The following is a 14,069-nucleotide window of genomic DNA, read 5'->3' as shown; positions in this document are numbered from 1 at the left end:
GAGGCCCAGCTGGTGGCAGGAACAGGGATGTTTGAGCCCAAAGAGGTTTGATGCCAGCTCCTCCTCTGCTTTCGTTCCCCTGGGAATGGAAAGAGGGACCCATTCTCTCCGATCAGTTAAAACCTCTTGAATTGCTTTGTTGAACGCTCTTTTTGCTTTTTAAATGCACTTTTTGCTGGGACATAATCCTACTTTGATCACCTTAGACACGCTCTGGATTTGCCCACACAATAGCTTCTTGGGGCAGGGACTCCCATCATGTACACACAGCACCAAGCACAAAGGGACCCCAAGCCCTGATCATGCTCCACAGATGGTACCAAAATACAAACAACAACAGAGGCTGCACCAGTGCAAACTTACCCCAATTGCCTCACGACAGTGCTTGGACCCGGAGCTCCCTATGCTAGAGGGGAGTTGGCTCTGCAGGGCTCATAGAGTCTAAGGCTGGAAAGGTCCAGTAAATTAAGTCTGACCTTCTGCATAACACAGGCCAGAGAATGTCAGCGTTACCCCTGTAACGATAAAGGGTTGCACCCAACATGAGGCACAAACCCATGACCCTGAGATTACTCATACTCTTCTGAGTGATCTAGCCAGCCGCATTGAGCCCTTGGATTTGTTAACAATACCACCGATGATGCTATAAATTAGACTCATGGAGTCTTCGATGGAGCCAGCTCTTCACTTGGAACTGCACTGAGATCCCCCAAATCGCCCCGGTAAACTTTCAAGAGCGAATTGGTGGACTTCAGGAAAAACGGTTCCCCCCCAACCTCCCATGGCTTTCACGGTGACCCTGCCCATTCCGTATGGATTCTACACGAGCCTTGCAGACCACATGGGAAAGAACCAACCCAATTAACTTCAACTGCTCCCAAAGTGACAGCTGAAAAGTGAAGTGAGTTTTCCACCCGTTCTATCCACACAGATAAATCTAGGTCAGGAGCAACATTAAAGATTTCATGCACACAAATTTTATGCAGAGCTAATATAAACACTGGGAAACATAATAGTTTTTCTCAGACACGTGTGGGTGGAGAGGCTAGAGTAGCCAATCCAGTGCCGCGGCTCCAACTCAACGGCTGCAGCATCTCCGAGGAGCTGAAAAGGTGTGCACGCACGAGGGAGCCAGCCAGATGACTAACAAGGAGAGTGCTGACATTTACAAGCTCCCACATATATGTGGCAAATGAGTCGGCTTCACAGATACAGCCCAAAGGCAGCGGGACTAATCAGTAGGCCTCCACCAGCCGAGGGAGAGCAACAAAAGGGTGAAAAAAGTCAACACCACAGCAGGATAGGGTGGCATGAAGGCTCACTGGGGAGAACCTGGGACTGACCAAAGGCGGGGGTCAGATCCATTTTAATATCAGGGTGTTGTTTGAGGGAAGGTTCCCATCAATGCAGAAGGGGGTGATGCACTTAAGGTCTGAACTACCCCGGCAACCGGAATGGCTGTTTGTGCCACACGATGACACTGAATGATGTTCTACGGGCGAAGGGGCAACGTGGGGGCCAGGGAATACGCACAGGAGGATAGGAGTGGTTCTTAGCCTTGCCAACCCAGCCATGCTTGGGATGCTGTTGTGTGGGAGGTGCAGGCCCCAATAGGGGAGTCCTACTGTAAACCAAATGCTGAGGTTTTTTACCACCATGTCACCGCGACCTGCTCCGACTCCTGCAGCCCCAGGGCACGCTAGGGACCGCACCTGTACGACTGCAGCAGTGGGAAAGAACCACACCAGCCTCAGGGCAGAGGCAGCCTTGGGAAGAGATGGGGAAGCCAGCAACTGACATGGTGGAAGTGGAATCTTCTTCCCAACCCAGGAGACAGGGGCCCATGCAAAGCGCTGCAAGGCCCAGGCTGACCAGACAAGAAGGGTGAATTCCCGTCCAGCCGTGGAGCAAGCAGTTATGCCAGGGAACAAGGTGGGTTCGCCATGCTGGGACACAGGGCAGAACTGGAGCAACACTGGGCAGAATTCACCCCTCCCCCAAAGAGGCAGCCAGCTGGACCAAGCAACTCTTGAGTCCTGAATCCCAGGGCCTGAGCTCGTGCTGACCTCTGCGGCCTGGCTTCTTCCAGCCCAGGAGCCAGCTTCACTCCAGCGACCAGTGCGTGACACTGAGGCAGTTGGTTGTCATGTCCCATCTGTCCCTGATTGTGTATGGTATAACCAGCCTCTCCCCCTCCCCCACTATTTCTGGCCACATGCGTAGTAAAATAACACATAAAACATTAAAATTCAACAATTTAAGGGATAGCCCTCTCCTCCCCCAATCCCAGCAAGGCCACAGGTTCCTTTGCCCGGGGAGCTGCACAAGGAGCCTTTGAGCAGGGGAGGACCCAGCCGGGGTCACGCTGTGGGTGAGAGCTCCCCAGGGCACGGCTGACTGAGCAGGGACCTGGGAATCCTGCCCCTTTCTCGCTGGCATAATGCTTCCTAATCATGCAAGGACAGAAGCTGGATTAGAGCGATTTGCTTGTGGCGAATGCTAAAATCCCTCCCTTTGCCTCTGCACTGCTGCGAAATCTACTTGAGAGCGTGCGAGGCCGGCTCCTCTCTCCGCATCCCCCCCAAAGATGGATGGAGGGAATTAATATGATTCAGGGATTCTCTGGCAGCTTCATTACCAGCCACAAAGACCAGTGACCTGGGGGGGTGGGGGGGAAGAGAGCCAAAGCACCGCGCTTGTCCAGGAGCTGAGTCAACCTGAGCCTCCCCACACAAGTGCCCTTTGCCAGCTCTTCCCCGGTTCCGCCTGGCCTGCCCCTGGCTCCCTGCAGAACTGCAGCAGGTTTCGGGCGTTGCTCACATCCAGCCCCACGGAGCGTGCACACCGCAATGGACTGGCAGGGCTGCAGCAAGCTTCCCCAGCCCCCATGCCACCCCTCTCCCACTATGCTCTGCAGCCAGATGTGGGTCGCTCCCTGTGTCACCCCCACGGCTGCTGCTGGAGGAACAGGCTGCCGCCACCCTGCTACGGAGGGGTGGGGGGAGCAGAGTTGTAGACACAACAGCCCCCCAGGGCAGCCTGACCCCAGTGGCTGCTGGGAACTGTAGTCTACACAGGCCAGATCTTCAGGGGTGGGGGAGTCTGGGGTCCTGGGACAAGGGGGCCTTTGGGAACATAGCCATGTTCTAAAGCCTTGAGATCGACAGCACCAGGATGAGGAGCTGGTCTGGGCGACTAGAGAGAAACCAACTTTATTGAGCTGGCTGCAAACCAACATTCCCTTTGGTCTCACAGCACCCAGGTGGCTGGAAGGATGGGCTGGGCTCCAGCCATAGGCAAGGCACTGGATTAGAGGAGTCCGCTGTCACCCAGCCCCATGAATCTGGCACTGGCAGCTGCAGCTGGCGCTGGTTGGTTTAGGCCCCCAAGTTGGCTGGTGAACTCCTTGCTGCTGCAACGGTGGCAGGCCCTTCCCACTCACAGCTCAATAGCACTGAGATAATCCTCGCTGTCCGAGGCCTGGAGGAAGCTGGGCGGGCAGGCGGGGCCGGGCGGCTCGTGGAGTCTCCGCCCCAGCGCCAGGTCGGCAGGGGACAGCTCCTGGCCCTTGCACATGACGTAGAGGAAGTAGTGGAAGTCAGTGCCGTAGGTGGAGTGGCGCAGGGACCAGCCGTAGGCGGGCTGGGCATAGTGGCGCTTGCGGAAGTGCGGCTGGGCAAAGGTGATGGAGATGAAACGGCCTCCCGGCCGCAAGACTCTGCTGACCTGTGAGGAAAAGGTTAAAGCGGACAGGGTCAAGGACCCCCCTGCACTGTGCCAGGTTCCCCTCCTGGGCAGGAACCTCTCCAAATCCAGGGAACACTCCCCCCCATCCCTGCCAGGGCATCCCTCCAACCTGTCGGCTGCTCCAGGAGTGTGCAGAAAACGGGTCACCTCCCATCTTGCTAGAGATCTCAGGCTATGCAGGGAGGACGCAGCTGATCCCCAGTTTCAGGGCATCTGCTGCTCTCCACAGGGGTTTGGAAAGAATTTTCTCCACCCCTCCGGCAGCACAGTGCAGCTGGGCAGGAAAGGGTGAAGCAGCGGCCGGCCCCCACTGAAAGGAGGGGAAGGGATGTTACGGGATCTAGCAGATTCCAGCCTGCGCAGTCCTTGGCCCTCTTCCGCTGCCTACTCCCTGCTGCTGGAGCTGGCATTTGTCGCCATCAGCCCTGGCTCCTCCTGTTGCCAAGAGACCATGCTTGGCCTCCTCCACCTGCTCTGCACCCCTCCAGGGGTCCGACCCCCACCCTGCTCACACGGGGAAGGCTCACTGCAGGGATGACAATTTTACCCAACAGCACAAAGGCTGCAGCAGGAGCATTGGCCAGGCCTGGGGCTGCAGCTCCCAGAGCCCCCAAACGAGAAAGCCCACTAGGGTCCCCAGGTGCAACTGCTACGAGAGAGCGGGGGAGCGGAGCGGTTTTCCTTTGTCTTTTCTCCGGACTCTTGTGCATGCCCAGCACAGACGAGGGTAAAGCTACCCCACCCCCACAGGTGGCAAGACCTCACGGTGCCACCCCCCCCCCACAAGGTAACAGCTCCAGGATCCATGCTCCCCACCCAAGTGGTTGTTTGTGCAGAGCTCCCCCATCCCAGCCCCCCACTGTGCTTGCCACGCCAGAACGTCCCTGAGCTGCGCTCGAAAACACAGCGTCCAAGGTACGGGGTGTTTGAAGCAGAGAGGACTTGACCCTTTTAATCATCATTTTCTCCTCAGTGGAACTAAGCTCCTGCTAATAGGATGGAAAAGAACATCAATTTTCTTGCTTGGCTTTATCCAATGTCAAAGGCATTTACGGCCAGCGCCGGCGTGCTCAGCATGCTAACGGCGCTGCTTGGTATGAGCAGCCAGCGTTGGCGGCCTCCCTGCACTCTGCTGCACAGCTACTCCCAGCGCAGCCTGATGGGGAGGGCACGGCGCAGAGCCGGGAACTCCCCCGCACTCAGCTGCCTGGGTTCCTGACAGGTGGGGACCGACCGCCCTTCGTCTCTCATGACTCACCCTTAGCCAAAGGGCTACAGCGCCAGGGAGCTGCTGCTGCAGTCCTGGCCGAATGCTGGCGGTGGGGAGGGGGCTCTGCAGCAGGCGGGCAGGGGAGGGACCACCCACGCAGGACAGATCTCTGTGGCAGGGTAAAAGATTCTCCTTTAATCCTCCGGCAATACAGGGGCCGGTATTTCCCACGGACACCATCCATTTGTCCATCGTTTGATGCAGAGAGAAATCCACAGCTGGTGCCACTGGCAACGCAGGGGCTATTAGTCCTGAAAATGTAGCCGCTGGGCATCCTCTGATCAGAGAGGGAGGAGGCCGAAGTTGGGCCTTGGGAGATAGCGCTAACCAGGGCCCATCCAGGACGGCCACAGCATCATAGGGCAGGAGAAGGGCCAGCCCTGGGCTTCCCAGGTTGGTGCTGACACAGATTGTGCAACCACATACAACGGCTTTGGGGACCATGCGATATTAAGCTGATGTGCCACTGTGGGCCAGGAACTGTATGCAACTCCAGGGGCAGGGTTCCCACAGCTCCTCCAGGAACGAAAAGCAGATGGGGATGATTAAGGTGAATCACTCAGGTTATAAACACCTGCAGCGAGGTCCGCTCCCCACCCTCCCCCTCCCCCTCCCCCGGATGGAGGCTGACATGTCCTGGTTCAAACTAGGTCTCCACAGAGCAACGGACAAGGAAAGAGCTTAGAAGATAAATAGGCTGCATTTAAACTGACTCGGGGCTTCGTTTTAATTCAGCAAACGGACAGGGACCGTCTGTCCTTAGGGAGCCCCAACCTCTGTGGAAGGGTTGGGGAGATTTTGACTTACCAGGGCTCCATAAGACTGAGGGGTGACCTCACCCAAGCGTCAGCCCATGGCAAAGCACTTTCATTGGTTTTAGGAGGTTTTCTCTGTACTGCTTTTACCGTAAGAATAAAGGTGCTTGCTCATAAGAGCTCGGGGTAACTTGTAACTGCTGGCAGTAAGCTGCTCATAGCCCTGGGAGAGGAAGCAAGCCCAGTGTGATGCAGCAGGGAGGGGGGAGTGTTGACCTGGAAATGTGGCAGGGGAGTTTCACTGGGGATGGGAGACCTGAGAGCCTGTCACCTGAGCCAGGAGGGGGAGGGGTAGATAACACCTCTGCCCAGGAATGTGGACAGAGGCTGCAGGAGAGAGCCTGCTGGAGGGCGGGGGGGTTAGTTTCAGTTCGGTGCTGGGTGGTGGAACGCAGGGAACCCCAGGGCTGGGGTCTAAGCTCCCTGCTCCCGCAGAAGGACTTGACTGAGGGGTCCTTGTTGTACCCACAAGCTCTGTTTTAGACTTCCTATTGTCCAATAAACCTTTGTTTTACTGGCTGGCTGAGAGTCACAGTGAATCCCAGGAAGAGGGGTGCAGGCCCCGGACTCCCCCACACTCCGTGACACCCAGGGATTGGCCTTTAGGCAGAGCAGCTTGCTGGGGACAGTGTACAGCACGGAGCTGTGCAGCCTTAAACCCCTGCCCCCCTCCCCCCCAAAGGGAGTGGAACACAGGTCCCTGCCTGTCACTGTCAGGAAACAAAGGTCCAGAGACAGCTGACGACTGGAGACCTGAGACGTGGCTGGGAATTCCTGGAGAAGACCAAGGAGGGTGGGGGCAGAGGGGAATACTGGTGCAGTTACCCTGAAACCCATGACAGGTGCTCCTGGCCAGCACAGTCATTGGCTCCAGCAACACAAGTGAGCACTCTGGTCCCGCTCGCTCAGCCACAGTGGCCTTCCCTAGCACTCTGGCCCAGGCACCTGCCCCCGCCTGGAGCCCCCAGCTCTACACTTGGCCAGTGCTCTGAACCTCAAAGGCTTAAACAGACATCATCCCCCCCTCCCCGAGGGTCCCCTCCGCTGCATGAGAGAGGAGGCCAGGCTGCATGACTTGGGGTTGATAGGGCATGCAAGCCCCGCTCTTTGCTATCCACATGGGGCAGAGGGAGGTTTTGCAGGGAGGTTATTTCTGCATCCTCCCCTTCAGTGTAAGCAGCTGCTCCTGGCTGATGTCCAGAGACCCAGACCCAGACCCAGCAGGGACCCAGCCCCTCACTCCTGAAGGAGGTTCTCTCTATGAATGGGAGGCCCCTCTCTGGGGCTAGCAGCCTCAGAACGAGGGCAAGTGGCGAGAGCCCCAATCATCTCTCAGAGGAGAGAGAGTCCATAAACCAACCCCAGGACACAGACAGGATACTACAGGGAGACACTGCTCCCCTGGCCGGCCTGCACCCAGTAGCCTGTTCCTCCTTCCCTGGGTGGGATGGGCCAGGAAAAGCCCCAGTGCAGACAGTTGGACAGCGAGGAGCTGATGCTGGAGGCCTGCCCCACACATATAAGGCAGCAGATCACACGCCCAGAGTGATCAGGCAAGAGCCCTCCCCCCTGCCCCTCCTTCCAGCAGCTGGGGAGGGGGAGGGGGCAATAGGATATTTAAATTACCTGCCCTAGATGGGCCCCAGAAGCAGAAAGGCATGAACGCCCACCCCAAGGGGCAGGGTCTGGGGCATTCGGTGGGGGAAAGGAGTCCGTGCACATAGTTAGGGCTCTGGAAGATCACATAGACGTGAGCCGCAGCGATGAACTCCCACCCCCTCCACACCAATCCCCCTTAGATGGGGGGCAGAAAGCCCCTGCCCCACCCTGGGAAGATTCCAGCTGTGGTAACAGGAGGCAAGGGGTGGTGCATGCATTGAAGTCAGGCCCTTTAGGACAGCTACATGTGCTCAGAACTATGCTGGAGAAGGTTCAGGGGCCTGAGCTCAATTCTCTGCCCTGGAGACCAGAAGGCTCTGCCCTTTGACTCACACTCAGTGCCGCATGGGGCAGCTCCAGGGACTCAGCAGGACCCCAAGTAGCCTTCACTGCCTCCTCCAAGAGAGCTGGAGTCAGGATTCTCGTTCCGCCGGCCTGGGGTGGCTGCATAGACCACGTCCCTCCACAGGAAATGTCCCTACTCCAGGCACTGGGAGCCCTGAGCAGGAAGCCTGCCTTAGCAAGGCGTTCGCCATCCAGAATGTGGCCAGGATGAGGGGCCCAGCAAAACCAGGACACGGCTCAGGAGCCACCTGGGCCTGAATGCACAGAGCTGGGGAGAATAACCAGACACCGGAAGAACTAATCACAGCCCTTTGTGCCTCCATTTCACCGCCCGGGGGAGCTGGGCCTGCCAGTCCCAAGGGTTCCTGTTTTGCAGAACGGCTGGAGCGCCAGGAGCCAGCCGCTTCTGACTTCACCCAGCCAGCACGCAGTCACGCTTGGCCAGCAGCCATTGGACTGCCTGAGAGCCAGTGTGACCACGCCCCCAGACCCAGCTCTAGGGCTAGGAGAATCTGCCCCTTAAGCCACACCTGGGACCCCTGCCCCCAGACATGCCCCACCTAATTCTGCTCAGCGGAAGGTGGAAATGGAGCTGTGAAAGCCCCAATCTGCAGGGGGCGGAGTTTCTGAGGCAGGTCTGGGTGCTGCTGGTCACTGCCACCAGTCTGGTTCCACCTCCACCCCCCAATTCCTGCTCTGTGGCAATGCCAGGGGGTTAGCAGACCCGAGAAGGAAGAATCGGTGTCAAAGGGACTGCTCCCAGCTGACAGGGGTATGCGGGGCACTGCAAGGTACATTACAGAGCTTAGCAGAGGAGACAGAAAGCAGGAGCAAGGACAGGAGCAGACCTGCAGGAGAACAGCCCCCACCTGGGTCAGGACTCTCACCCCATATTGCTGCCATGGGCCAGCCCCCCAACCCAGGGGGAATTAGCCTGAAAAACACTGAGGATGCACTAGCCCCCCACCCCAAGGCAGTAGCCTGTCCTTAGCAGCTCCCCCAGCACAGCCGGCTGGGGCCAGCACCCCTGCCAGTCACTCAATCGCAGGAGGTGGTAAGTTGGCCCGGAGGGTTTACAGCCACCAGGGCTCAGTGCAGAGAGCCGGGGTCTCCACTAAGCCAGTCGCCAGCCGCAGCGCAAAGGGAAGCAGCACCTCCCAAGGGTGGGAAAAGCAGCCCCCTGCCCAGGCTGGTGAAGTGCCAAGCAGGGAGGAGGCCCACCTGGACCTTCGCAGAGGAAATCAGCACAAGGCCGAGCACACGGACCTGCATGATCAGAGGGGCTGGGCCGGGATAGGGGAGTGGGTGAAAGGATGTCACAGCTGGGAATCTACAGTGGGGAAATGGGGTATAACTGGGCAAGTGCTAGGATGAACTGGCGGGGGAAGCAGCTGGAGAGGAGAAGAGCAAAGGAAGAGGAAATTTGCAAGAACACCCACATCCGCCAAGGGCTGGAGGGATGTCAGCCCACTGCTGGGACAGCCAAGCGCTCAGCATGGGGCAGGGCAACAGAGCACTGGGGGCTCCCAGCGGGGGACCAGGCACCGCTGACAGAGCAGTGACGACCAAGGAAAGGCGAGAGGATCTTAGAGGCAAAACTGCAGCCTGGCTCATGACACCAGAGGAACCACTCAGGGCTGCAGTGGGAGCTACCATGGATTCAAGACTAAAAACCCCACCTCTCCATCTCCTAGGCTGCTGTTAGAGCGACACCCGCCAGCCTGGACCACTTGCCCAGGCTTGAACCAGGGGCCTCTGGACCGGACAGCATGAGCTGCTGCAGCATGAGCCAAAGCTCCCTCGCTGGGGCTGTAACAGGCTCAGCTCCTCTGTGGAGCAGGCAGAAAGGGACGCAACACACACTCACCAGTGGGCCCTCCTCTCTTCAGAAGGCCCTTCCCGCGCCCCTTGAGTCCCACAGCGGGTCAGCGTCCAGCACTTTACACTGCAACCGCCAGACTCGATCAGCCCAGGGGCCTGGCCAGTCTGTTGTTCTGCCTCCAAGAGGGGCATGAAACATCTGGCCCAGATCCCCCAATGCATTTAGGCACCGAACTTGCACTGAAATCTGTGGGAGTTTGGTGCCTAAATACCTTTGGGGACCTGGGCCTCTGCGCTTTCCCTGTTAAAATCTATCAGCACCATGAACATTGACAGAGCTTCGATCTGGTGAAAAATTCATTATTGTGGGCTCCCAGCGCCAAGCCAAAATCTTCCCCGCTCAGGCTGCTAAGACGGTCTCCTCAGTACCCAGAGCTGCCTGGGGGGCAGGAGGGAGGGGTGGGGGGTCCCTGCTGAGAGCAGGCTGGTTGGGGAAGGAAGGGTCTGAGCCCATCACACACGAGGTGGGATCCATCTCCTGCTGTAAAATCTCCAGTTAAGAGAGGACTAATGGCTGTTGCTAAGAGACAGCTTCCCAGAACTTTATCCACCAGTAGCTGCTGCAGAGGGGCTCTGGGGAGATGGGCACAGGAAGAAGCATCTGCTTCCAAGTGGCCCCCCGGCTCTCTCGCCATCCCCTACTAGCACAGCAGGATCTGATCACTCCCTAGCACAACTCACAGGGGCCGCTGGGCACTCCAGCTACATGAGCTGTCCTCCCCCGGCACCGCCTCTGCCCCCCAATCCCAACCCAGAGCGCCCTCCCGCCTCTTCCAGCCCTGGGTCCCAGTGCCCCTTAATCTCTACCCACAGCCCCCCAGCTACTCCAGCCCTGGGCTCCCCACACACCCAGCTCTGCCAATTCTTCTCTCTCGTTTGATGTCTGTCCCCTCCTCCCATTCCCCCCACAGCAGGGAGCTGGTGCCCCAGGGATCCGAATGCAGGACCCAGGGTCCACAGATCTGCCATTAGCCAGGTGGCACTGCCATGGAAAGGTGTATGGGGTGAAGGGCACAAGAGCCCCTGTGCAGAGGCAGGGGAGGCATGAAACTCCACATGCACTGGTGAGCACCGGGGTCTGTACATGTTCACGTGTGCGTGCTCTGCTGTGTTTCATACACAGCCTTCCAAGTCACACCCGTGCAGGTCTGGGGGCCCCCCCTGCAGCTGTGGCCATGCGTGTTCACGCAGCACCAGGGTGCCGTTTGGATGTGCACATGCACACCCCCCCCATGGTCGCCGGGAAGGGCTGGGGCGGCCGCCCGTAATCTCGTTACAGCGAGAGCCCAGCGCTGCTCCCTAAGAGGATTGGAGCTGCCAGTTGGACAGTCATGAGAGAGATGCTGCTCAGACACAAGTGGAGGCTGGCATAATACGGGTTTCCAGGTCATCAGTCCAGGCAGAGCAGCACCAGCCGGCCCAACCGCATGGGGTCTGCCTAGAGGGAGGGCAGAGCCCCCTGGCCAGTACTTCAGTGTCCACAAATCCAACAGGCCGGGGAGAGGAGCAGAGGGATTTGGCTCTTCCTCTCATAACAGGGGGGGGAGGAGGAGGAAAGCAAACATGTAATGACAGTGCCAGGCCAGATCTGCCTGCTGCCCTCCAGCCCTAAGCCCTTTCCCTAGGGCAAGAGAGGCTGGGGGAGGGGGCATAAACTGGGGAGGAGTTTGCAGTGGGACATGGCTGTAAAAGGGCCAATGGGATTGGGGGCAGAGCATGTCCAGGCCTCCCATGCAGGAGCAGAGAGGGGTCTGGCTCTCCCTACACAGCTGCAGGGAGAAGCCCCCGGTGCTGCTAAGCCCAGCTCTGCCCCCCACCCCAGAGATGTCCTGTCCCAGAGCAGGGCACACAAAGCCCCCGTCTCCAGCCACCCCACCTTGAACGTTGCTTCACCCAGTTCTAAGCCAGAGAGGCTGCAGGGACTGAGGTCGGAGTGAAGGTTACAAGAGCTTAACTTGATCGACTGACAGCTGCAGGCAGCACCACCAGCCCCAGCCTCCACCCAGGCCTCTCTGGGAAGCCAGCATCGCCGCCAGCCGTGGTAAGAGTGGGAGCAGAGACGGGCACAGATCAGAGCACAGCTCAGCTGGCAGGGACCCATCGCCCGCGTGACTCCCATTGCCCCTAGCACCAGGGGGCAGGCCCAGCCCCAGCCCCGCGGCAAGTGGCCCAGGGCTGGTGGGGAAAGAGTCTGCAGGCAAGTGAAGGGTAAACAACAGAGGGCAAGAGGTTATTCGGCGCCAAAGGAGAAGCTAAAGCATCCAGCTGGACAGGAAGCCCCCTGGTTTGAGATAATCAGACCAGACTGGACTGGAGCAAGAGAGCCTGCCCTGGGGAGAGGGACAAGGTGAGACCGCTGCTCCTGGCAACTGCCTGCCCACACACTTCCCATGATTCCCAGTGGGGTGGGCAGAGTTTGCAGGATCCTCTTGTCACAATCACAGAACTGGCTTGGAGCAGGCGAGGGGGCCACATGGTGTCCCTGGAAAACCCCTTTGCTGAGCAACAGGGATGCCCTAGGTCTTCTCTCCACCCACCCTGCACCTAGCCAGCATGCAGGTGACTGTTGCTGCCTCTAGGCCAGGTGGGGCAGGGAGCATCATGCTCATAGAGCTCCATGGGGAGACAGGGGTCACCCCATCTCTTCAACCCCCTTAGCTGCCCTCCTCCTGAAGGACAGGAACCGCCCCCTCATAGAGCTCACTCCTAGGCCCCCCAGTTCTTGGCATGCTTCCCTTTTCTCCCGCTGCTCTCCACAGAACTAAACCCCCACCCCCATCTCTCCTACCCCACACACTCCAGCCCTGCTGAGCTGACACTGGTGGGAGAGGGCAGCCACCAGGGAGCCTCAGAGCTGCTCGTACCAGCCGCTTTACAGCCCAGCACCAAAACAGCAGCATCTGGGCAGGGAAGAGAATTAGCACCCACAGCTGCAGGGCCCTATGCTCTGAGCCACAGAGGGCAGCTGGCTCACAGCCAAGCTCTCAGTGGACAGGACCATGGGCAAACACGCAGGATCTTTGTCCTTATCCCCAGCCTTCGGGAGTCAGGATCCGGGGGTCAGGATCCAGGGGTATTGGCAGAGCTGTGTTCACCTAGGGATCCCAGGTCTAGAGCAGCAAGGGGGCTGGGGGCAGTGGAAGGAAGCTCACAGGGCTCAAAGGGGTGATTGATTCTTTGTCTATTTGTGGCTGAGGCACATGGGAGTCAGCGGGGGCAGGGGAAGGCCTCCCCCCATGTCATGCACTGCGTGGTTAGCCACAGCCAGGCAGTGATTATACGGGGGAGAGCATGGGGCTGTTTCAAGCTTAGCAGAAGGCCAGGCTCTTTCCCAACCCCTCTGGCCCAGGGTGAGCCACCCAGGGGAGCCCAGGGCCTTGAGCAAGTTCCCCACGGAAGTAGCCTCACCGAGCAGGCCTAGACTCGGTGCAGAACGGGCAGGGGTGGGGAGATACTGGCTCAGGAGGAACCCAGCTGAGGTTAGAGAGAGAGAGAGAAACCAGTGAAAGCAAAAGGCCAAGCAGAGGAGGAGAGCGGGTGCAAGACAGGAGGGGAAGGGACTTCCCATCCCAGTGGGCAGCACTGCCTGGGCCAGCGATCCCCAGTGCCCTGCCCTGGTGAGTTGAATCAGGTTCCTGCTGTTGCAGCCACATCACCCCATCGTGCCAATTAACAGAGGGCTGGAGGCATCACCCGTCCCCATAGTAACGCCACGGCCCAGTCAATACTGACAAGGGTTTCCACGGGCAACCGGGAGAACAAGCCAGGCAGATCTCCCTCTGCAAGGGGGTCCCCAGCTAACAAGATCGAAGTGCAGGAATCAAAGGGGGGATGGGATGGGCTCTGGTTTCTAATACTTCCCGTTTCTGTGCCTAGTGCCCAGGTTCACTTGACTCGGGAGGCACCAGGAGAAAAAACCCAGTGAGCCTGCCTGGGGCAGGGATGCTCAGGGCCCAAACCCTCTTGCTGTCCCCTCAGCCTAGAGGGTCGTGATCACCCCCCCCAAGAGCAATGTGGCACAGTCAAAACAGGAGGAACCCCACTCAGTCCCACGCCCAGGCCCAGGACAAGGGAGAGGCCTTCCAAGCATTTTAGCCAGTCTGGTTCCAGAGGTCTCCATCAAAGGTCCCAACCCTTCCCTAGAGGATGATTCCTGGCTGGATCCACGCCCCTGTTGGGGAACACTGGGGCTCCCAGCCCTTCACTGAATCGTCTACATTACAACAGCATGTGGGAAATGGTTTAAGAAAAAAAATGGAAGACTAAGACTTGGTCTACACTTAAAGCTTTAAGCATGGCCTAGTCATGTTGGTCAGGGGAGTGAAAAAGCCACAGCCCTGACCGCCGTAGCC

At 58.6% G+C, this 14,069-nt stretch overlaps 1 protein-coding gene across 1 annotated transcript in view; it reads right to left on the bottom strand.

Annotated features, from left to right (window-relative positions):
- Positions 1-3,196: 3,196 nt before the first annotated feature.
- Positions 3,197-14,069, bottom strand: part of EEF1AKMT4 (EEF1A lysine methyltransferase 4) — a 31,488-nt gene continuing 20,615 nt past the window's right edge. Inside the window, exon 3 of the mRNA XM_077826550.1 lies at positions 3,197-3,726. Within this exon, the coding sequence (XP_077682676.1) occupies positions 3,439-3,726 (288 nt within the window). The 3' untranslated portion in view covers positions 3,197-3,438. The remainder of the gene's footprint in view (positions 3,727-14,069) is intronic.

Source organism: Eretmochelys imbricata, chromosome 9 (assembly GCF_965152235.1).
Source record: "Eretmochelys imbricata isolate rEreImb1 chromosome 9, rEreImb1.hap1, whole genome shotgun sequence".
Taxonomy (NCBI): Eukaryota; Metazoa; Chordata; order Testudines; family Cheloniidae; genus Eretmochelys; species Eretmochelys imbricata.
This window is presented reverse-complemented; position numbering and strand designations above follow the sequence as displayed.